At 49.3% G+C, this 23778-nt stretch overlaps 1 protein-coding gene across 3 annotated transcripts in view; it reads right to left on the bottom strand.

Moving 5' to 3' along the window:
• ABCG1 (ATP binding cassette subfamily G member 1) overlaps positions 1-9008 on the bottom strand; it is a 61416-nt gene extending 52408 nt beyond the window's left edge. For 2 of the 3 annotated variants that reach the window (XM_077171173.1, XM_054654944.2), the window contains exons 1-2: positions 8873-9008; positions 5718-5961 (exon numbers count right to left, since the gene is read on the bottom strand). In XM_077171173.1, the coding sequence (XP_077027288.1) occupies positions 5718-5961; positions 8873-8914 (286 nt within the window). In that variant the 5' untranslated portion in view covers positions 8915-9008. Of the gene's footprint in view, positions 1-5717; positions 5962-8313; positions 8447-8872 lie in introns of those variants that run through there. The other variant, XM_077171166.1, reaches the window with a different exon arrangement.
• Positions 9009-23778: the final 14770 nt, after the last annotated feature.

Genomic DNA, 23778 nt, shown 5'->3' with positions numbered 1-23778 from the left:
TCCCTCCCTCCTTCCCGTCTTAGCAACAGCGGCGGAGCAGCCGGCAGCGCATCCCGGGTTACTGCAGTGCATTGCCCGGCAGTAACCGCGCCGGGCGGGCATGCGGCACCTCCACCGCACTGCACCTGCCCCAGCAGCGCCGGCCGGCTTTTTCCGACTCCCCCGGCACGGATTAGCACATCATCCAGGCCAAATCCTCCCCTCCGGCCCCCCCTCCTCTCCTGCCGTTCGTTTGGGTATCTCCGGAGGGGATGGGAGAGAGAGGGGGGTGCGGGAGATCTTTGCGGTGAAGTCATAGAGAGGACGCTGCAAAAAAAATTAAATAAATAAAGAGCCCAGCTAAATAAAAAGAAAGGGGTCTGTCCGAGTGTGTGTACTAGAGCTAATTCCTAAGACGGCACCGAAGCAAATCGGCAAAGCCCAGGCTGTTTAAATCTCTGCTGATGGTTTGACAGCGGTGAAGTTTCCATCTTATGCAGAGAACGGCATTAACATCGCTCGGGGCCGGCAGGCAGGGATCGCGCTGTTCTGATGGCACTGTCTCGGGCTGTGACGGCCACTCCTGGCCTTCCATGAATACCAACCAAGCTGCCAAGGGCTCCGTGCTCCCCCTCGGACACCTCGGAGCCGTCCGAGCGCTTCATTCCCCTCCTACCGCTCAAAGCTGCGGAACAGCAACCTGGGCAGCACCAGCACCGCTCCGCTTTGCTTGCACGGGGTTGGAGCCGTCAGAGCAAACCCAAAATAACAAGAAATGGGGCGTTTTCTGCTGAGCACGAATTTCTGCAGTGAAAATCCCCGGGTGCACTGTGCCCGGCCGGAGCCAGCTCTCTCAGAGGTTACTCCAGACCAAATCCTAGCAGAGCTCGAACGCAGCGCAAGTGACTCATTACAGCCCTAAAAATAACAACGGAGAAATTTCCAACGAAAACGTTGCCTAATTAACCATGAATACTGAGAAGTGTGAGAGGGGAGGGGAAAAAAAAAAAAAAAGAAGAAAAGCAATCCCTGAGTTGTTGTGGTGTTTTGCAAGCAAATTTATTACTATTTTCTTGCTGGATGCACTCAATTATATAGGCAGAACATTTCCATCTCCATCCTGCATTATAGCAAACCCACCTAGACCCACCTAGAAACAATAGAACAAATGTCCTTTCATGGCATACACAGAATGTATGTATCTTTCTCAAGTAAAGCTGAATGACTTTGACCCAGACAGAAAGCTCCAAAGTACTTTTCATGCCCCCTTTGTAGAGGGGACTGTACTTAATTCATCCCCAAACCCCAATTCAGATTATTTCATGGTGCTTTTAAGAAAAATGACAGAAACCCAAGGCACTGACTTTTCTACCAAATCCTCTTGCAAACAGTTTTCAGGAGTCCTAGTATGAAAACCTACACGTCTGTAATTTTTCTGTGAACCTGTAAAACCAATCTCTGTGTTTCTGTGATTTACATTTCAAACTGCAGCTTAAACATACAGCTCAGGAGCCAAGACCCACTTCCATCTCTTCCTCAGCCCTTAGATAAATGGCTTTGTGACAAGACAGTGAAACTTTGGCCGTGTTTTGTTCCAAAGCTCTGCAGATCTTGCTTTTCACATTTAAGGATCCACGCTGGATGTAACACAGGACTCTTTCTTTTCCCCTCCAAGGCAGCTGGGTCCCTCATCCTAAAAGAAAGCAGAAGTATCCTAGGACTAAGCAGCCCTATTATTTCTACCAAATATGCTGAAGTTCCCTTTTTCTGTCTTTGCCAGTCCATCTTAACCTCACAGCAGTTCCTCCGGGAGCCCTGGGGCTTTCTGAAATCATGAACCTCACTGACCCACAGGAAACCACCAGGACGTGCTTGAACACAGCCTGGATTCAAAGACTGGGACACATTTTCAGTTCTGGAAGATCCTTAACCTCACAAGTCACTCAAAAATCCCTTTCCTTCAAACCTGAAGGAATGGCTGTTTCTACTTGTTGGCCAACTCCCTAAAAGCTTTATGGGGAAAATGCCAAAGTCAGCTGAGACCTTCTGAAACTTTTACCTCTTTGACCTCTCCCAAATTCCCATATTGGCAACAGATCCTACTGAATGGAATGGGTCAGATAGAGCAGCTTTGATCAAGGACTGACCTGCCATATTCCTTCCCTGTTAATCCCACTGACCTCAGGGGAAATTACAGCAGGAATTAATCAGCTCCAGAGTCACACCAATCTCTGCCATGAGTCTGATAAAACCTCAGAAGGAGAGCAGCATTATCATATAAACATTAGAATCAAAATGCCCCTCCCTGTATTTAAAGAGAAAATGATATTTAATAGTTTAATTAAGCAGTTTAAGGCTTAGACAAAAATAAATGAAAAATTCCAATCTGAAGCCTACTATGGCTTATTTAGCTTCTTTGTTGTTGACAAGCAATGCAAATTCACCTTTCTTCGGGCTTTTAATGCAAAGTAAAAGACATGACATACCATGAGTTGCATTGCCTGAACAATCAAGCTAAGTACAGAACACAATGGCAGCACTACTAATTATTCCTCCTCCTGCTCATTTAGAGCCTAACCTTAACATTACTTTGCAATGCCATTTTTACTGAAGGGAATTGCTCTTCAGCTGATTCCTGTCCAACATGCCGGCACAAATTGTCTTTGCAAGGGAACTGCACTTCTGCCTTTGTGATCCAACACTCTTGAAAGGTTTTAACTAATTCATATACAGTCATAGAGAATGATGTAGAAATAGTAGATTTTCTTTTTCAAGCTCCATTTAAGAATAGAAACACCATTAATTAAAAGACATTTTTGAAACAGCATTCCTTATCTCTTCTTACCACAACCAACACCCAAGAACAATGTGAACTGAGAGACATCTCCTTTCTTTTTTTTTCCCCAGCATGTTTTCTGCTACTCTTCTCATAAAAAGTGAATTCAAATATTTCACATTACAGCAATGAGAGAGACATTTAGCACAGGGAATCCACAAGGAGTGCTGAATCCAGCACAATGTTTGGAGGTACAATATTGCCCTTCTCCTGGGCACTGCAAAGTCCCAGTTTCCCACTGGAACTATTCTGAATACCTTATATCTGCATAAGGTATTCAGAATAGTTTTATATGTAATGCACTCAGCTACAAATCCACCAGGTTTGAACAGAGATATCCCAAATTACACACAAAAAAATCTTCTACTTGCAGAACCACTAAAATAAATGAGAGAATCTGAACTGTTTGGTTCCTACCTTCATTGGGGACTATTTAAGCAACTTACTTTTCTATTTCTCTAATGGAAAATATTTTCTCTTAAAACCAATATATTGAGCCAGTCCCTGGAGGAGGGAACACGGCTGGGAGGAAAGTTTGGTTCTGGAAGGTTTCTATAATCTGACCAGCAACTCACTGAAACACTGGAGGAAGAGACCTTTGGAGGTCACCTGGCCCAGCTTTCCATCAAAGCAAGACAACCACCAGCTCCAGATCAGATCAGCAGCTCAGCCACGTGTCCCCACTGTCCCTGGGTGACACATCCCAGTGCTGCAGCTGGCAACAGGAATTTATTTCCTGGTGTCCACCCCGAACCACCCATGGGCTCTTGTAATTTATCATCTGGCACTATTGGCAGGAGCAGCCCAGACTCCTCAGCTGCTCTTTGTAGGTCCCCTCAACCATTTTTTTACCCCTTTGACAGACCCTTTCCAGCTTCATATCTCTGCTGATACAAAGCACCCAAACTGATAGAATATTCCAGCTGTGCTCTCCCTGGTGAGGAAGGAGAAGGGTCAGGGCTCGTCTCCAGCTGGGAATGGCCTCAGCCACACGATGTGGTTCAGCTCCCTGGCTGTGAGAGCACTCTTTGGCTCACTTGGCACTGGGTGCAGACCTCCCAAGTCTGTGTCAGCTCCTTGGCAAGCAGAGGAGAGCCAAGCCCTGCTGGCAGACAGCAGCTCAGCCACTCTGAGCCTGTCCTTGGTGGTCCCAGGGGTGACACGGGGTGTGAGAGCAGCTGAGGAACACCTGAACCCCTCCACACAGCCAGCCAGGAGAGTTCAATCTCCTCTTTCAAACCCAAATGTGGTGACACAGCCATATAACCATAGCCCAGAGCTAAATACCTCCACAGGTCATTTTCAGCAGCAGGGTGTTTTGCCAGGACATTGTTTTGTTCAAGCCAAGTCACCCAGGCATGTCAGAAAATCTTAACAGAGGTTTTGGGTATAGAATCCCTCAATCAATTCTGGCCAGTGAGAAATAGATTCAGTTAGAAATCTCAAGCTTTTAAATCTTAAATGAGACATTTTGGCATTGCTCCATTTCTTGGAAACCTTCAGTGTTTTGTGCTCATTCTGATAAGATAAAGAATAATTTTGAATGTACCAAAGTTGCTGCCAAACCAAGCTATTCTCCTATGGACAATGTAGCTCCATGCAATTTTAGCAAGCAATTAAAAGAAGGCCAGTGGGTCTACATACAGTTTTGATGTTGAAAAACCCATTAAAGCATGAAATCTGCAGATCTTTCAACAAATGAATAAAAATGAATAATTGTATGCACAGCCTGCCCGCATACAGTAGCACTTTCATGGCAACAGCTCCAGAGCTTTTCATACCATACATGTTTAGACTATTGGAGCCTTGGTGTTGTGATAATGATACAATTTACAGACAGCAGCCAAGTACTTGGTGAAACAATTTCAAGTGGAACCTTTAAGCCAGTGGATTTGTAGTTTCAGGGCCAGTGCAGGTATCAAGTATGGCTCAGGTGAGGGCTGAACTGGCAGGGCCTTATCTCTATAAAGAACTAAAGCACACAACCATGCCAATTTACATTGCTGGGAGAGAGTTCCTCAAGGAAGGGCAACTATGGCATTTAGTACACAAAATTGTCCTGAAGATTCCAATATTTTTCTCTTGGGCCATACTTCTTTTCGCTGGCAGGAATTTACTGCATGACCTAGTTTTCCTTTCAGAGAGGACCAGCCACACACATGAAAAAAAAAATCCTAAAAAACAGAAAACTCTCTAGGAAACACATGGTTACACAAAGCCAATGAAGGCATGAAAGGAATTGATGGCAAGCAGAGGAGAAAGGACAGAATCACCTTTAAGAACTGGAATCAACCAAGAACCTCTAGAGAAGAGAGCTGAATAATCCCTTCTTACTCCCAACGCTTCTCTTCTTTGAGAAGTGCCCAATATCTATAATTTTGGTGTGAACTCTCTGCAGTGTGTATCAGCAAAACAAAGAGCATCCTGGCCCTTGACTGAACCCCAGGATTCAGTCCCAGCAGGCACCAGTGATTTCATCACAGAAATTATAAGCTTTGAGAGACCCATCTAAGCTGCAGAGAAACCTAGAGCTCACAGCATTTCTTTCCAAACACAGCCCTTAAAGAAAACAGTTTTTATCCTGGTGTCTAATGCCTTGTGAAATTCTGAGATACTCACTGTTCTGAAAGAGTACTGAAAAAACAACCACCTCACAAAACAGCCAATTGCAGGAGTAAAAAAACAAAGCCTCCTCACTTCCCCCACCCCCATCTTTAAACTCCTGCATGCTCTACCCACCCTCAACAATAAATTGTAGACAGGCAAGATCACAGGACAGATATTTGGCAGCACAGCAATACTATATTTACTTCAGATCCTCAAGAACTGGGAGGCAGAAATGAGCAGTTGTATGAACTGCTGCCTCTACAGCCTCCTGTGGATGAAACCTTGTTTTCCTCACCTTTCTTTCTCCACCATGGCCCTTCCTGGATGGAGTAGGACAGTTCTTTAAACTCAATGTTCACAGCTGGCCTGCGGGGCAGGTAGGAGAACCTGTGAGCTTCTGTCAGAGCATTGTCCACTTTTTTTAAGTGTCCATTGATGAGGTGGATGTCCTGAGTGTCTGTGCCATTGGAGACCACCTCGTCCACTGAAACACACACAGACTTGGGCTCGGCCATGGTGCAACCAGAACTGCTGCCACCCTGCAGGGAAAGTGGAGAAAGTTCACAGACTTTTGTTAGGAACACGTTTCAAAACCTTCTGCACCAGAATTGTTCTTTAAATAGCACAAAAATCCAGCTGTAATGTGCTGAAAGGTGAAAGAGGAGTAAAATAAAGCAATCTTTTGTTGGTTCTTTTGCCTGAGCCTTGACAGAAGAGGTGAAAGAGCTCTTGCAGCACATACAGCTCCTTTAGCACTAGTTTGTCTTTCAGATCTTGCACCAGATTAATACATTTATAAGTTCAGTCCCCATTGTATTTGGTTTCTCATGCACTCAAGGAATTTGGTTCTAGTTACTCTGATTCCAGGGCTTGGTACAGAGCTGAAGGGGGAAGGGAGCTGGCTGAACAATTATTTGTGCCGACATTTCAACAGACAGCCACTCAAAATATCTAAGAGCTCTCGCTCCTCTAGATCAGCCTATGCTTTTGTCAAGGTGAAATTATATTTCTGAGAATTTTCAAATGTACTATTTCATGCTTTATTTTCTCCTGCACTGATAGTTCTGGAGACTTTGCAACCTGGGACGACAGTATAAGTTCTTTTCTGGAGGTCTTTTAGGAAAGCACAATGCTTTGCACCCAAAATCCTTGAGTGCTTTCCATGCTTGATAGTGATAACTAATGGAAATCTTATCAGCCACATGAGCACACAAACCCTGCTCCAGTTCTTGCACCACTGACACTGTAAGGTCAATGTCCTGTGCTCACAGCCATCCCTCTTGCTACACTTTGCCTATCACAGCACTCTGTGCAATTCCACTTGGCACTTTTTGGACTAAACCTCCTTCCCCCCCCCCCCCCCTCCTGGCCATGACAATGGCCTTCCACCCATCTTTCTCTTCTTTTTATTTTTTTTAAATTATGCCTACAAAATTTGGATCTTTTTGGATTCCTTTTACCGCCACAGGTGCCTTGCACCAATATGAGCAGGATGTGTGTAAGCTCAAGAGAAAAACAGTCATGAATTTTCTTCAGCTAAACAGAATTTTGAATGGTTCTGTTGAAAGGCTGTTCACTGTCATCTGTTGTTTGGTGGATGGCTTAAGCAGAGCCAAACATCTGCACAGTTGTCTATTAGGAAATTTAGTGTTTTTAATGTAGGTTTGTATTGGAAAGGACTCCTGTATGTGGCTGATGTGCCAAGCTTTCCATGCTGACACATAATACAAAGTTATCTCCTGGAAAGCAGATGTGCTGCACTACTTTTCAATGCATGAACACAAACAGAGCTGAAGATCTTGCCATTGTTTCCCTCTATCTGTCTAATTCAGCTAAGAAGTGACACTGCCTCCTCTTGCCTGTGCCACTTCCATTTCCCTCTCATGGTTCCTGGTCTTCCCATCTTTGCTGTAACACCAGCCCAGCTCAGATCAGTCACTTGTCATGAATGCTGACAAAAACATTTAAAAAACCTCAAGTCCTACATAATCACTGATGAAAAAAAAATACTTCTGCTTAACCACTCCATAGCTGGCATCTTCACATTCTTCACGCACAAGCCCCAAGTTCTGGATGAAAATAATCAGCTCTGCTCACCACATTTTCTCAAGAAAGAGATTTTAATCATGCTCTCAACTTACTTAGAGGTCAGGTATCCACTAACACTTACTGTCAAATTCTTAAATAGTTCATTGCCATGGTATGTAATTTGAACATAACAAGAGTAATGTGAAACATCTTAGAGCTCAACAATCAAAGCAGGGGAACTTCCCTAGAAACGTTGGGAAGGCAAGTTTACAATATTCTTCCCTGAATGTTTTCAAGGCTGACTCTGGCACTCATAATCTCTTTTGTTCTGAGGAACCACTGGGCACTTCCACACAATCAGAGGGAATATCCAAAAATGAACTCTGAATGAGTAGGTCACCTTGATTATCTAGGTGACAGTCAGAGCTTCTCCAGTTTAGATCGATTCCAAATAAAACATCCTTTGGACAAGACCCTAGCCTCTGACTACTCAATCACCCGAGAGTGTGAAGCCAAAGATTTTTGTTACTGGGACATTAAACAATTTCAGTCACTGTGTGGACCGAACTGCCTGTTCACACACCTTCCTCCTCCAGGGACCACCCGCTACGGGTGAGGATCCCCCGAGCAACCGGGATGGTCCAAACGCCTCCCGGGTTCACCTTCGCTTGGAAAAAGCTGGGCAATGCCGAGGCTACGACAGGCACAGACTCAGCCAAGGCACAGACACACCTGAGCCCCCTCTGTACGCCCCAACACCTGCAGCGCTCTCTCCTCTCCGCTGCCACCCCGCAGCGATGCCCCAGCCCCGCATGCCGAGCCCTGCGCTCGCAGGACCGGCGGCTCCGCAGCACCGCGCTCACCTCTCAGCTGCTTTTGGACACTTTGGGCTATTTCCCATGTAGTTTGGTGGAGCCGGTGAGGAGCCGGGCCGCTCCCGGAGCCCGGCGGGGACGGCAGCGCCCGGCCGGTGGCAGCGGCAGGACGGTCCCGCGGGCTCTGCCCGCTCCGTCCCCCGCCGGCCCCGGGTGTTATGCAAAGGTTACGGTCCCTCCGCAAATCCTCCGGGAAGCCGGCGGGGCGCAGCGGCGCAGGGAGCATGCTCGGCGATAATCCCCCCGCCTTAGCTACAGACAGAGGTAACCAGCGGTCAAGTCCCGCCGTGCGCCGCCAGCCGCTCGCACACTCGCATCCTTCACCCCGCATCCTTCACCCCGCATCCTTCACCCCGCATCCCTCACCCTGCGCATCCCTCAGTCCCCATCCTGCACCCCGCAGCCCCGGGTGTACCCTCCGACCCTGCCTTTCTCTCGGGAATCGTCTCGGGAGCTGCCCGCGGAGCCCCGGCTCCATCTCCGTCCCCCAGCGCCGCACCTCGCCCCCCGCCCGGCGCTGGCAGAGGGAAGGCAGGGCTCGCCTTACCAAAGCGCTGCCCAGGGAGAAAGCCGCCATCAGACATGCCATGTGCACCGCTGCCCGCCCGGCTGCCGGCAGAGGAGCCCTCCAGTGCCGCCTCTCCGCCCCGACTGGCTGCGGGAGGCGGGCGGGCCGAGATGGAGCTGGGGCCGCCCCCGGCCCGGCCCGCCCCCCCCGGGGATGGGGAGAGCGGGGGGCTCGGGGCACCCCTCGGCACTGGGGAAGGTGGGCAGCGTGTCCCCAAGCCGCTGGTGGCCGTGGCTGTCGCTCTGCCCAAACACGCGGCAGACGCTTGTCCCCTGGACTGGGGCACCGAAGGTCGCTCGCCGGGATAAAGTGAGGAGGGCAGCCAGCATTGTCCCCACGCTCCAGGCAGCGACAGCTTCCTAAAGAGCTCCCCGGGGCTTTCCCTGAGGAAATGAGGAGTAGAAGCACCATCCAATATCGCCTTGTGCGTCCCATCTTCATGAGGACGAGGCAGCTCTTCTGGCCCTGGGACTCCTGCCCACTGACCTGTGAGTGAGCCATTGTAGTTCAGGAATGGAGAGGAAGGGAAGTTGTCACTGAGTTACATTCTCCATTCATTTACTCCTCACACCAAAGACCTGCATTTCAGCGAGGTCACACAGTCACTAAATCACAGAATGGTCAGGCTGGAAGGGACCAGGTCCAACCCCCCTGCTCCAGCAGGGCCATCCCAGAGCACACAGCACAGGATTGTGTCCAGATGGTTCTGGAATATCTCCAATGAAGGACACTCCACACCCTCTCTGGACAATCTGCCCAGTGCTCAGTCACTGCTGAGGAAAGATTTTCCTCATGTTCAGGTGGAGCTTCCTGGGCATCAGTTTCTGCCCATTCCTCTTGTCGCACTGCTGGGCACCACAGAGCAGAGCCTGGTTCATCCTCTGACACCTCCCTTTGGACACTGAGGTCCTGCACAGGAAGGGCAGTGTCTGGTGCTCACATGGCACTAGGGCTCTGCTGGGTCTGCTGGCTTGGATCTGGATCCATGACTAGGCTTGGAGGTGAATCCATTGGGGACAAAAAGCTCTGCCCCAAGAAGCCAGATGCTGAAAAATCCACAAGCCATCTGAGTGTTCCCACTCCTGCTGGGACTGTTTTAGATGTGTGCTGAGGCTCCCTCTCGATTCCTCTGGAAGCAGCAGAAAGTGGGGATAAAATACAGCAGCGGTCTGAGAACTGGTTTCAGAGCAACCACCAAACATGACACACAGGAGTTCGTAATCTGAGAGGAATCTTCTAATCAGGGAGCTTCCCAGAGTGGTTGGAACTCGTGTAGCATTGTACAGACATGGGATAAGCCTCACAAAGCCCTGGGAGGCAGGTAAGTATTTTATTCCTGTGTTTACCACAGGCAGCACGGCGCTGCAGGGAGGCAACTGCTGCCCAGAACATCTGTGCCAGATCAGATGTTGTCCCTGCCCTGCAGTGTCCTCCCTCCTGACAGTGGCTGCACAAAAAAGTGCTTCAGCACAGGGTTGGCTTCTGTCAAATGTCTCCCTGGTGCCCTCCCAGCCCTCAGCTTTTCTTGGCTCAGGGATTTCCTGATGTGATTGTCTCTCCAGAATGGGCTAATAACCCTCAGTGGGAATCTCTTCCATGAGGGAAGACTCCCCCTTGGAAACATGCAAAATTCACCATCCACTGCAACCCTTGGCAAGGAGACTCTTAAGCTCAGCCTTGAATTCTGTCCTTTGGTGTTGCAGAAAGCTATTTACTTATAATTCATTTATTGGGGAAGAAAAATCTACCTGCTGTGGAATACCACTCAAACATGGATGGACCCCCTCCAGAAGTCCTCACTGAAGGCTTAAACTGTGCTTGAATGGACATTTTAAAGACAATTATCACCTAATATTAGGAATAAAGAGAATTTATGATGCATTCTTCCAGTGAGGATCCCAGGGATTTAGCTAACTTGATTTGGAGCACATGTTTGTAGCACCCACAGTTTATTCAAGCTTGTCTCTTGTAGTTTCCCTTAGAACATTGCAAAAGCTGCATTATCTCCATACAGGAGCTGAAAAGGGCTATGAAACACTGATGTGTGTGTTTAAGGCATTTACAGGGTAAAAAAAAATACTTAAAGATATCATTATTTTAACTTTGAGGTGGAACTAGAGACAGAGGAAACCATACCCTGATCCTAGTGAATGTGTGATGCAGATGTTTGCTATCCTGTTTTAATTCCTAAAGGCTGAGAGAGAAGCAAGGAAAGCAGCATAAAAGCTGTAGCAGAACTGAAATGTCCAGTCCTGAAATCTTCTGCACAAACCAAGTTTCAGCTCCGTCCATGAGAAGTTTGTGGTACCAAGGTGCTGCCTTCCACCAGAGTTTTTCCTAGGCAAGTGTAAATGATCAGATCCCCGGGATTTATTTTTATCATGGTGGCTGCAGTATCAGTATCTACAGGGGTTTCTTGTAAAACACTGAGACATAAAACAGGTTTATCAGAAACCAAGTTCTATTTGGTATTTTGGTATCTATTTTGATACCACACAGGGAAAAAAAAAAAATCATTATGTAAGAAGAAGCATGCTAAAAATAGCAGTCTCCTGCATTCCTACATTCCCTCATTAACTCTTCCATTAACTTTACAGGTGATCCCCTGATCCCTGTGGACAAAAAATATCAAGAATACAATTCTGTGTAAAGGGAAAAAAAAAGGAAGTGGGAAAAAAAAAAAAAAAAGTAGAGAGTTAAAACTGTGTTAAAAAAAATCCAGGCCAAAAAAAAAAAAAAAGGAAGTTAAAAATGAAGGTGAGGACAGGCAGACAGGGACAAAACCCTGACTCCTAAAATAGATGAGGAAATAGTAGTAGCTTCCAGGCTTTACAGCAGGATAAGCATCACAGACACTAGACTGGTACAGCTTTCAGGAAAGAAAAAGAACCTTGCAAGCAGAAATGCACTGGGAAGGTCAGGGAAAAGTGGAAATGCACCGATGGCAAGAGAGGGCAGATGTTCAGCAGCAGAGCCAGGGGAGGTGTTTTAGTGCAGCACTGCTGGCTGGGGTGTCTCTGCAAGAACTGGTTCATGTGTGGCAGTGCTGCAGCCTCGGGAAATGCAAAGGCCACTGTGGACTTGGGTGCTGGGATAAAACACATGGGAAAAGTGCAGCCAGAGTGTGGAGGAGGCAGATGGGAAAAAGAAAGTTAGAACTGAGGCCAAAGGCCAAACATTTGAGATGGAATTTTCACTGCAACTGTAGCCCAGCTTGACCAATCTGCCACTTGCTGTTATTTGAAGTTGCTGTGGGCAGGGTTGAAGGAGTTTTCTGGAGAATATTTCAGGAGAAATCTTCCTAAAGAGTCAGGCTGAGAGCAAAAATGAATTGCCCACTGTGAAATGCTCATGCAATGATTTGCTGGAACAAAACTGCAACAAGAGTTTGTGGTGGACAGAGGATGATTTTGGCATTTGAAACCACAAGGTGGTTTGGATGGCTTGTGGGCTATGTTAGCTGTCTTCTGATGCTCTGTGACCTTTATTTCTGTAGATTTATTTATAATCTAGGAGAATAAAATGAGGGGGGGGGGGTTATGAATCACCAGCAAAAAGTCTTGTGGCTCTTGTCAATTCTTATTCTAGGGAAATAAAAGTGGAAGGAAGACAGGCTTGAAGAGGAGTAAGATGAGGTTAAGGAAAAATTGATTGTTTTTAAACAACAGCCCCTGAATTTGTGTCATGGGGTAGGTGTGAGTGCACAGTAGAGAATAAGAGAGAAGAGGAAAAGAAAGGAAATTTCAAGGAAAGGAAATTTCAAGGGAAGGAAAGGTTTGGGAAGGGAATGGAGAGGAGAGGAGAGGAGAGGAGAGGAGAGGAGAGGAGAGGAGAGGAGAGGAGAGGAGAGGAGAGGAGAGGAGAGGAGAGGAGAGGAGAGGAGAGGAGAGGAGAGGAGAGGAGAGGAGAGGAGAGGAGAGGAGAGGAGAGGAGAGGAGAGGAGAGGAGAGGAGAGGACGGGGCGGGGGGGGGGGGGGGGGTGGGTGTGTGTAAGAAGTAAATAGGTGAGTGCAAGAGAAGAATGAATTGAAGAAAAAGGGAGGTTTTGTCTCCCGCGATGCGAGATTGGAGGTGCCCGTCCTGTGCAGTTGTGTGTTGGGCTCCCGCTGGGATGGAGCACCCTGATCCTTTGCAGTGTTGCGTTGCTGACATTGACAGTAGTCGCGCACGTTAGCGCCGCTCTTCCTTCTCCTTGCTGCTGCATTGTCCCACCCTGCCTCCGACGGCGGAGCATCAGCTCTTCCTCGCGTCGACACCCAACAGATCCTATACTATATAAGCCTACTTTTCCATTTCCTCTTAACATGAAAGAAAGCAAGCAGCGCATGGCGGTGCCGCGTGTGTTGCATGGAGTGCTCCCGGACAGCAGTGGAAAGCGCAGAACTACAAGCGGCGCGCTCTTGCTCGGTGCCGGGCAAGGTACCTTGGGCCGAGTCGAACCTGCATCCGCAAGGCTTCCCGACAGTGCCCGAAGGCACTGAGCCAGTCGTTCAGGCCGCTCCACCTCACGCAGCCGGGCTGCGCATTCCTGCCCTGAGGCCGAGCCCCAACACCCGGCCGCGCTCCGCTCTCACACCCGCCATGCTCACCTCTCCCACGCAAACACACCACGCCCCACACACCCACAACTCTCTCCCAAAAACACCACCACACGCAACAAACAACCCCCTCACCCAACACACACATCTACACCCACACCAACACCCTGGAACCACAGCCCCCAACACACACACACACAACACACACCCAACAAAACCCCAACACACACCCCCCAACACACACACGCTCACCACAACAAACAACACTCCCGTCCACTCAACAAACACCCACGCCCCAACACCTCGCCCCACACACACACAACCAACACACGCAACACAACCCACGCCCACAGCCCCCAACACCGCCCCGCTCCACCAACACACACACACTGCCCTCCCTCAGCGCCACACCCACTGCGCCTCACCCGCTCACCACGGCCCCGCTCCCGCCTCCCGCCCCACCAACGGACGAGACACCGCTCACCGACACCGACGCCCTGCCAACTCTGCTTTTACTCCTCCTTCTCCTGCCATGACTTTCTTGGCAAAGAATTTGTTAAAAAGGCCAGTCACTTGGTTTTAAAAATTTGAAACGTTTAATAGTAATAAAATGGTTATAAAAATAGTAATACAATTAGAGTAAGAATAATTTGGACAAATTGAATTAGGACCAGATGAGACAATAAAGACAAAGAGTTACAGATGTCCGGGTACCTTTTTCTGGGCAGCATGAGCCCGAAAAAGGACACCCGTTAACAAAGGATTAACCCTTAAAAACAATAGCCTGTTGCATATTCATACACTTCGTACATGATGCATAAATTCCATTCAAACACAGGATTCTGTCTGGTCAGTGTCAGCTTCTTCCTCTGAATCCTAACAGCGCCTTCGAGGCAGGAAGAAGTTCGTTTCTTCTGTTAAGAGGGCAATAAATTCTTCTCTGAAAGATTTAGGTGTCCTGTGGTTGCTATTTCGCTGCAAGTCCTTTCTTTTTAAAAAAAGTATCCTACATAGCATAGTTTCTAATTTAACAATTTTTATAACCTAAAACTATATTTAACACAGTACTTAAGGGAATTAATACAGCATTAGTTTCTAACACAACACATATAATATTCATTTGAATATTTGCGAAAAGCCAATCATAAAATACATGCATTATTCACAGGATTCAATTAATTCCATTCAATTAATATCCTCAAGTGAGTCTCTTTTACCCATGATTGTGTTTACTGAGTGCTCTCTCTCTGCCCTTAACTCATGGGCACTGTATTTTCTCTCCCCCGTCAGGGGACACTGACACAGTGCCTTGGGTGGCTGCCTGGCATCCAGACAGGGCCATCTCAGCCGCTGACGCCAGGAAGAGCAGGGCCTGTGCTGGATCTGATCAGAACCCCCTGGATCCTCTTTGACTTCAGTCACTAGAGCTGAAATAATCTCGGGTTTAGTGGGGAACGAATCTGCACACAGGGTAAATTCATATTGGAGACCAAAACATAAGGAGAGGCAGAGTTCGCCCGCCATTCCGCCCCATATTTCATACATATTTCATGTATCATTTCAGTAACTGTCTCTGGTGTAAGTTGGGATATGGTTCTCATGGCACTTCCTAAACGTAAGGCACTTTGGCCAAATTACAATTTTATAGGGTGTAAAAAGAGGAATTGGAAGGTAAAATTTCACATATTTTTAATAAAGTCTTGTAACAGTTAAAAGATACTGAATACCCTGAGGATGCTTTGGTTCTGGCTTCAAAGTTACCCTCCCCAGAAGGTTTGATTTCACAGCTCTGGTCTCCCTGTTGTTCCCCTTCCCTGCTTATTGGAACAACAGTCCAATAAAAATTCCCCTCTGAATTTTGCCATGTCTTTCTGTCCATGACATTAATGCTTCCCTAGCCATACTGGAAATACCCCCATCATGCTCTTTGAGAAGAATGGCATCACTCAGTTGAAACACATCTGCCTTCAGATCTATTTCATCCTGAAGAACATCATCAGTCATTCCTTTCAGGTTAGGTATACTCTGTGTCATGGGTGGGATCCATCTCCAATTTTAGCTGCCTGCAAAATTGCTATCTGAGCTGGACATGTGGATTCTCTTTCAAAAGAGGGAGGATCTTGGAGAGATTGGAAAGAAATCCCCAAAAGAACATTCAGGCTTTCCTTCTTAAACACTGACCTTGCTTTGGGGTGGATTCTGGATCCAGCTTGGCTTCCCTGTCCCCAGGGGAGGGCTCCAGACACCTGACGTGGAACAGCCATGGCCAGTGCTACAGACACGGATGCCCCCTGAGCTGTGTCTTGCACACATTTGTCTTCAGCTGACACTTCCAGCAATAACACAAGAGGTTTCCCATGCTCATTTCACAGCGGATTTTATCAGCATTTTTACATCTGGCTACTGGAGCATCCCCCTCCAGAGATGCCCAGGCAAAAACCGGAAGGGCAGAAGAGCGAGCTGTGTGTGAGCACTTCAGCTGCAGTTCATTGCTGTGCCTGCTGCCTGTGGCACTGCTGGCAATCAGCAGGGGGACAGCCTTGGCTATGTTAGGGAAATTAGTCCACAAACACCAGAGGTTTATGTCCAAAAATGAGACAGAGGAGTCCTTTCTGGCTTTATTTGAAAAAAGGGAGATGGCCATGGCGCATTCACCTGGGATCTCTCAAAATTTTGGAGGACACAGACTCCTTTTTATCCCAATTTCCCGGCTGCATTTCCCTTCTCTCTTTCCCCATTGGCTGAGGTACTTGAGAGGGACACAGTGCCCAGAATGCCTGATACCAGAGATTTCCCTCTAATGTATAACCCTCCATTTTAATTTTTAATTCTTATGGAATTTAGGCGTTTTTCTTCCCCACTGTTTCTATCATCTTTCAATGTTTTATTTCATTTATCAGCAAATCTAAAGTTTATTTGTAAAAGCAAAGATCTTTTTCCATTCATCAATCAGTTGAATCCGTCCCGTTGTTTATCTTCCAGTGCTAGTTTTGTCTACCAGCAGACCCACAGGTTGTTTGTAAAAACAAGTACATGATTCCTCTCTCCTATGATGGAAGAATTTTGTTCTTCTGGATTTTTTGAAGTCGTTTTTTTTTGGGGGATCAAGCTTACTGAATGGGAGTAGCAGTGGGAAGAAGAAACCACAGGGGCTTCGCTGAGCTCTGCAAGAGCTGGTGCTTCATTACTCTGTGCCTAAGCAGCCCTCAGTTGCCAGCTGATCCCAAGGTGGGCTAGGAGAGAGCAAGAAAACACAGTGCCAGCCTTCCTGCTTGGACACATCGAGTTATTTGGTCAGAGATTGGTCAGAATTTCTATGAACTCACTGCTTGCAGTTGATGTAACCAGAGCATGCTCACAGCCTTTCCCTCAGCTAGCATGAAGGAAGAAGCAGCAGATTTTGCTTGATGCTGGAAGCAGACAAGGGCTCTAGGGAAAAGGCCCCCAGCACAGAGGCTCTGTTGGACACCTTTCTGCATGCCTGCAGTGCAGTGGCCCTCCAATCATGCTGCCCTGCTTAGAAGCAGAAATGTGCACCCCTGGCTGCCGCTGAGCCCTGGAAATCCCAGCTGCCTTTCAGGCATCCCATGTTGCTGGGCTGCAGCTGGCCAGAGTGGAGCCTCAGGCTCTGGGCACAGGGCAGCAAGTGAGAGCACTGATGGCGTGAGAGGCAAGGGAAACCTTCAGCAAAGCTGTTGGGAGCAGATCAGGGGAAGGAAATATTCTTGCAGGCTGATGAAAAGGCTGCAGCCTCCATTTGCCAGGCAAGGTGGAATAAGCTCACCCTGGAGATGAGAAAGAGAAAGAACTGCAAAAGGCAAAATATTTTAGGTCTTCTGTCTTCTGATGCCCTGTGACCTTTACTTGTGTAGATTTACTTTTCATGTAGGAAAGTAAATATTGGGGGGGCAGGAAGCAGCAAAAAGTGTTGTTTGTGTTGTGAATTCTTGTAGTAGGGAAATGGAAGTGGAAAAAGCAGAGGTTTGAAGAGGAGCAAGATGAGGTGAAGGAGAGGAGTGTTGTTTTGCTTGTGAGGAGGCAGTGAGTTAGTGTGAGGTGTTAGGTGTGAGTGTGCAGTGGAGAAGAAAAGAGAAGAGGAAAGGAGGAGGCAGGGGAGCGGCGGGGGGAGTAAGAAGTAGGTGAGTGTAAGAGCAGAATGACTTAAAGGAAAAGAAAAGGGAGACTTTTGTCTCCCATGGTGTTGGATTGGAAGTGCGTGTGTTGTGTGCAGGAGCCGCGTGGTGTTTGGTTTGTGTGTCGGGCTCCCGCTGAGATGGAGCACCCTGATCCTTTGCAGTGTTGCGTTGCTGGGTGGCGTGGAGCCTTTGAAGTGCGACGATCTGCTGAGTGAAGCGGCCAACGATTCGGAGCCTTGTGGCAGGCGGGGACATTGCATGGAATGCTCGAAACTCGCCGTGTCCGCGGCAGAAGATGCGGAGCCGCTGGAGGCCGTGTCGGGCTGGGTTCAGCGCTGCGACTCGAACGCGCGGCTGAGGAATGGAGGGGGCAGGCCCCGAAGGCGCTGAGCCAAAGGCGGCAGCTGCTCCACCTCCCACAAGTGCCGGCCAACTCGCACAAGTGCCTCCCAAAAGCACCAGCACATGCAACAAACAACGCACCCATCCACTCCCTGCCCCAACACCCACACCGACACCCTGGAACCACAGCCCCCCAACACCAAAACACCCACCCCCCCCGACACACACACACCCCACACCCGCACAACACACACCCAACAAAACCCCACTGCACACCCACAACAACACACACACGCTCACCACAACAACCAACAACTCACAACACTCCCGTCCACTCAACAAACACCCAGGCCCCAACACCTCGCCCCACACACACACGAGCAACACACGCAACACAACCCACGCCCACAGCCCCCAACACGGCCCCGCTCCACCAACACACACACACTGCCCTCCCTCAGCGCCACACCCACTGCGCCTCGCCCGCTCACCACGGCCCCGCTCCCGCCTCCCGCCCCACCAACGGACGAGACACCGCTCACCGACACCGAGGCCCTGCCAACTCTGCTTTTACTGCTCATTCTGCTCTAACTTTCTTGGCAAAGAATTCAATAATTCCATTCAATTAATATCCTCAAGTGAGTCTCTTTTACCCATGATTGTGTTTACTGAGTGCTCTCTCTCTGCCCTTAACTCATGGGCACTGTATTTTCTCTCCCCGTCAGGGGACACTGACACAGTGCCTTGGGTGGCTGCCTGGCATCCAGACACGGCCATCTCAGCCGCTGACGCCAGGAAGAGCAGGGCCTGTGAGGGATCTGATCAGAACCCCCTGGATCCTGCTTGACTTCAGCCACTAGAGCTGAAATGATCTCGGGTTTAGTGGGGAACGAATCTGCACACAGGGTGAATTCATATTGGAGACCAAAATATTAGGAGAGGCCTAATTTCCACCCTGCCCCCCCCCCCCTACTTCATACCAATCATTTGAATAACTGACTCTGGTGTAATTTGGGATATGGCTCTTCCGAAACCTAGGGCACATTGGTCAAATTACAATTTTTTAGGGTGTAAAAAAAACGGGAGGGGAAGTTGTAATTTCACATATTTTTAATAAAGCCTTATAACAGTTAAAAGATACTGAATACCCTGAGGATGCTTTGGTTTTGGCTTCAAAGTTACCCTCCCCAAAAGGTTTGACTTCACAGCTCTGGTCTCCCTGTTGTTCCCCTTCCCTGCTTATTGGAACAACAGTCCAATAAAAATTCCCCTCTGAATTTTGTCATGTCTTTCTGTCCATGACATTAATGCTTCCCTAGCCATTCTGGAAATACTCCCATCATGCTATTTGAGAAGAATGGCATCAGTCAGTTGAAACACATCTTTCTGCATGCCTGCAGTGCAGTGGCCCTCCAATTTTAGCTGCCCTGTTAGAAGCAGAAATGTGCACCCCTGGCTGCCGCTGAGCCCTGGAAATCCCAGCTGCCTTTCAGGCATCCCATGTCGCTGGGCTGCAGCTGGCCAGAGTGGAGCCTCAGGCTCTGGGCACAGGGCAGCAAGTGAGAGCACGGATGGCGTGAGAGGCAAGGGAAACCTTCAGCAAAGCGGTTGGGAGCAGATCAGGGGAAGGAAATATTCAGGCAGGCTGATGAAAAGGCTGCAGCCTCCATTTGCCAGGCAAGGTGGAATAAGCTCACCCCGAAATGGGAAAGAACTGCAAAAGGCATAATATTTCAGGTCTTCTGTCTTCTGATACCCTGTGACCTTTACTTGTGTAGATTTATTTTCATGTAGGAAAGTAAATAGTGGGGGGGCAGGAAGCAGCAAAAAGTGTTGTTTGTGTTGTGAATTCTTGTAGTAGGGAACTGGAAGTGGAAGAAGCAGAGGTTTGAAGAGGAGCAAGATGAGGTGAAGGAGAGGAGTGTTGTTTTGCTTGTGAGGAGGCAGTGAGTTAGTGTGAGGTGTTAGGTGTGAGTGTGCAGTGGAGAAGAAAAGAGAAGAGGAAAGGAGGAGGCAGGGGAGCGGCGGGGGGAGTAAGAAGTAGGTGAGTGTAAGAGCAGAATGACTTAAAGGAAAAGAAAAGGGAGACTTTTGTCTCCCATGGTGTTGGATTGGAAGTGCGTGTGTTGTGTGCAGGAGCCGCGTGGTGTTTGGTTTGTGTGTCGGGCTCCCGCTGGGATGGAGCACCCTGATCGTTTGCAGTGTTGCGTTGCTGGGCTGATGAGTGGCATGGAGCCTTGGAAGTGCGACGGCCTGCTGAGTTGTCAGCTCTCGGCGGCCATTCTGATGTCACCACGATTGGGAAGCCTTGTGGCGGGCGGGGACATTGCATGGAGTGCTCGAAACTCGCTGTCTCCGCGGCAGAAGATGCGGAGCCGCTGAAGGCCGTGTCGGGCTGGGCTCGGCGCTGCCACTGCGGCTCGAACGCGCGGCTGAGGAATGGAGGGGGCAGGCCCCAAAGGCGCTGAGCTAAAGGCGGCAGCTGCTCCACCTCCCACAAGTGCCGGCCAACTCGCACAAGTGCCTCCCAAAAGCACCAGCACATGCAACAAACAACGCACCCATCCACTCCCTGCCCCAACACCCTGGACCCACAGCCCCCCAACACCAAAACACCCACCCCCCCGACACACACACACACCCCACACCCGCACAACACACACCCAACAAAACCCCAACACACACCCACAACAACACACACACGCTCACCACAACAAACAACTACACACAACACACCCGTCCACTCAACAAACACCCACGCCCCAACACCTCGCCCCACACACACACAAACAACACACGCAACACAACCCACGCCCACAGCCCCCAACACGGCCTCGCTCCACCAACACACACACACTGCCCTCCCTCAGCGCGGCACCCACAGGTTTTTTTTTGTTTGTTTGTTTGTTTGAAAACCAAACTAAATGCCTGCTGGGGAAAGGATGTGAGTATCACCTTCCTCTTTTCTCCTGTGTGAAGTGGAACAGCTTCATGAAATCCACAGTTTCACCACAGGCTGTGCAGCTCATCTGCAAAGGGCAGGCGACTCTGAATGAGCCCACCTGCTGCAGGTTGGCTGGAACAAGAGTGGCTGTGCCTGGCTCATGGACACTCTGACCCTCCAGAGCAGGAGAGAAAGGAGTCCTTTTCCCAGCCTCTCTGCCTCAGGTGTTTTTGGAGATGACTGGCAGCAGAAGCCCAGAGGATTTGGGATTTTCCAGTGGGATGGCCTCTGCACAAGGTGCCTGCTGAGGAGGGAGGTTGCCAAGGAGGCAGAGCTGTCATTGCCCGGGAGGGAGGCCAAGTGCAGGCCCTGGAGCACAGTGATATTTGTCCTGGTTCTTGCAGTGAGAGTGTGTGACTGTGGCTGTGGCTTGGAGGCAGGGAGCGAGGCTGCGTTGGGCGTCGTGTGGCTGTGTGCGTGGGGAGCATGGGAGCGGGCTGGGAAGGGCGGGGGAGACGGCAGAGTGGGGAGGATGGCAGCGGGGCCGGGCTGAGGCCTTACGGCGGCAATGAGCGGCCCGGCTGAGGGAGGCGGAGCGCGCTCCAGCAGTGGCTCCGGGCCTTGGGCCGCTGCCCGTCACGTTCCGCCGCCACCGCTTCCACTGGGCCCAGCCACCGCAGCCCAACATCGGCTGCACCTCGCGCTTCCAGCGGCTCCGCGCCTGCGGCCGCGGCCAACTTGGAGCAGCCGCGCAACGCCCCGAGCGACCCCGGGCTCTTCCTGCATCTGCCCCCGTGCCAGGACCACAGCTGCAGGCGGCGCCATTGAGATCCAGCAGGGCGAGGAAGCCGCCCTTCCAAGGGCTCCACTTCAAATCACCCAGCTCCTGCCAATCTCACCAACGCAACACTGCAAACCATCCCTGTGCTCTGCCCAAGCGGGAGCCCTGCACACAACGACACTCACACGGCTCCTGCCGAGGGCGTGCACTTCCAATCTGGCATCAGGGGAGGGAAAACCTCCCTTTTCCTTCAATTCATTCTTCTCTTACACTCATACATTTACTTCTTATTCTCTCCTCTCCTCTCTTCTCCTCTCCTCTCCTCTCCTCCCCTTCCTTCTCCTCCCTCTCTCCCTCTCCCTCTCCTCTTTTTCTCCACTCTGCACTCACACCTACCACCGTACACAAACTCAGCAGCTGACAAACAAAACATCTTTTTTTTTTCAACCTCATCTTTCTGCTCTTCAAACCTGTGTTCTTTCCACTTTCATTTCCCTAGAATAATATTTAATTGACAAGAGCAGCGAGACCTCTTGCCTATTTTTTACCCCCCATTTTATTTCCCAAGCTGATAAATAAACCTCAAGAAATAACTGGGCCAGGGCATCAGAAGATAGCAAACATACTCCACAAGCCATCCAAACCACTTGGTGGTTTCAAATGCCAAAATCATCCTCTGTCCACGACGAACTCTTGTTGTTGCAGTATTGCTCTGGCAATTAGTAGCATGACGTTTCACAGTGGGCATTTCCTTGTTGCTCTCAGCTTGACTCTTTAGGAAGATTGCTCCTGGAATCTTTTCCAGAAAACTCCTTCAACTCTGGTAAAGCAGCTTCAATTAACAGCAAGTTGCAAATTGGTCAAGCTGAGATGCAGTTGGAGTGAAAATTCCATCTAAAATATTTTGCCTTTTACTCTTCTTTCTTTTTCCCATCTCCAGCCGGAGTGCCCAGGGGCAGGCTGCTGTGGGAGAGGTGCTGCTTGTAGCTTTTGGTGAGAAAAAGGTGAGTTTGGTAAATGGCTGAGAATTAATTGCCTTTCAAAAGAGCTTTCAGGTACTGAGTGCAAGTCAAATCCTCCAGGCATCAGTCTTTCCCTTTCAGGCATTTCCTTCTGCCTAACCTTCCCTGGTGATGTGTGTGTGTGTCCTCCTTTGGCAGGTGCTTGAGTCCATCCCTTGGCAGAGCACAGGGAGGCTGAGCTAAAGGATTTGAGGAGATTGGTGCCATGGCTGATTTCCATGTTGGCCTGCAAATGGAGGCTGCAGCCTTTTCATCAGCCTGCCAGAATATTTCCTTCCCCTGATCTGCTCCCAACAGCTTTGCTGAAGGTTTCCCTTGCCTCTCACGCCATCAGTGCTCTCACTTGCTGCCCTGTGCCCAGAGCCTGAGGCTCCACTCTGGCCAGCTGCAGCCCAGCGACATGGGATGCCTGAAAGGCAGCTGGGATTTCCAGGGCTCAGCGGCAGCCAGGGGTGCACATTTCTGCTTCTAAGCAGGGCAGCATGATTGGAGGGCCACTGCACTGCAGGCATGCAGAAAGGTGTCCAACAGAGCCTCTGTGCTGGGGCCTTTTCCCTAGAGCCCTTGTCTGCTTCCAGCATCAAGCAAAATCTGCTGCTTCTTCCTTCATGCTAGCTGAGGGAAAGGCTGTGAGCATGCTCTGGTTACATCAACTGCAAGCAGTGAGTTCATAGAAATTCTGACCAATCTCTGACCAAATAACTCTGTGTGTCCAAGCAGGAAGGCTGGCACTGTGTTTTCTTGCTCTCTCCTAGCCCACCTTGGGATCAGCTGGCAACTGAGGGCTGCTTAGGCACAGAGTAATGAAGCACCAGCTCTTGCAGAGCTCAGCGAAGCCCCTGTGGTTTCTTCTTCCCACTGCTACACCCATTCAGTTTGCTTGATCCAAAAAAACCAAAAATCAACAAATCCAGAAAAAGCAAACCCTTGCATGACAGGCAAGGCTGTCCCCCTGCTGATTGCCAGCAGTGCCACAGGCAGCAGGCACAGCAATGAACTGCAGCTGAAGTGCTCACACACAGCTTGCTCTTCTGCCCTTCCGGTTTTTGCCTGGGCATCTCTGGAGGGGGATGCTCCAGTAGCCAGATGTAAAAATGCTGATAAAATCCTCTGTGAAATGAG

The sequence above is a fragment of the Agelaius phoeniceus genome, chromosome 2 (assembly GCF_051311805.1).
Source record: "Agelaius phoeniceus isolate bAgePho1 chromosome 2, bAgePho1.hap1, whole genome shotgun sequence".
Taxonomy (NCBI): domain Eukaryota; kingdom Metazoa; phylum Chordata; class Aves; order Passeriformes; family Icteridae; genus Agelaius; species Agelaius phoeniceus.
The sequence above is the reverse complement of the archived record's forward strand: the minus strand, read 5'-3'. Positions and strand labels throughout refer to the sequence as shown.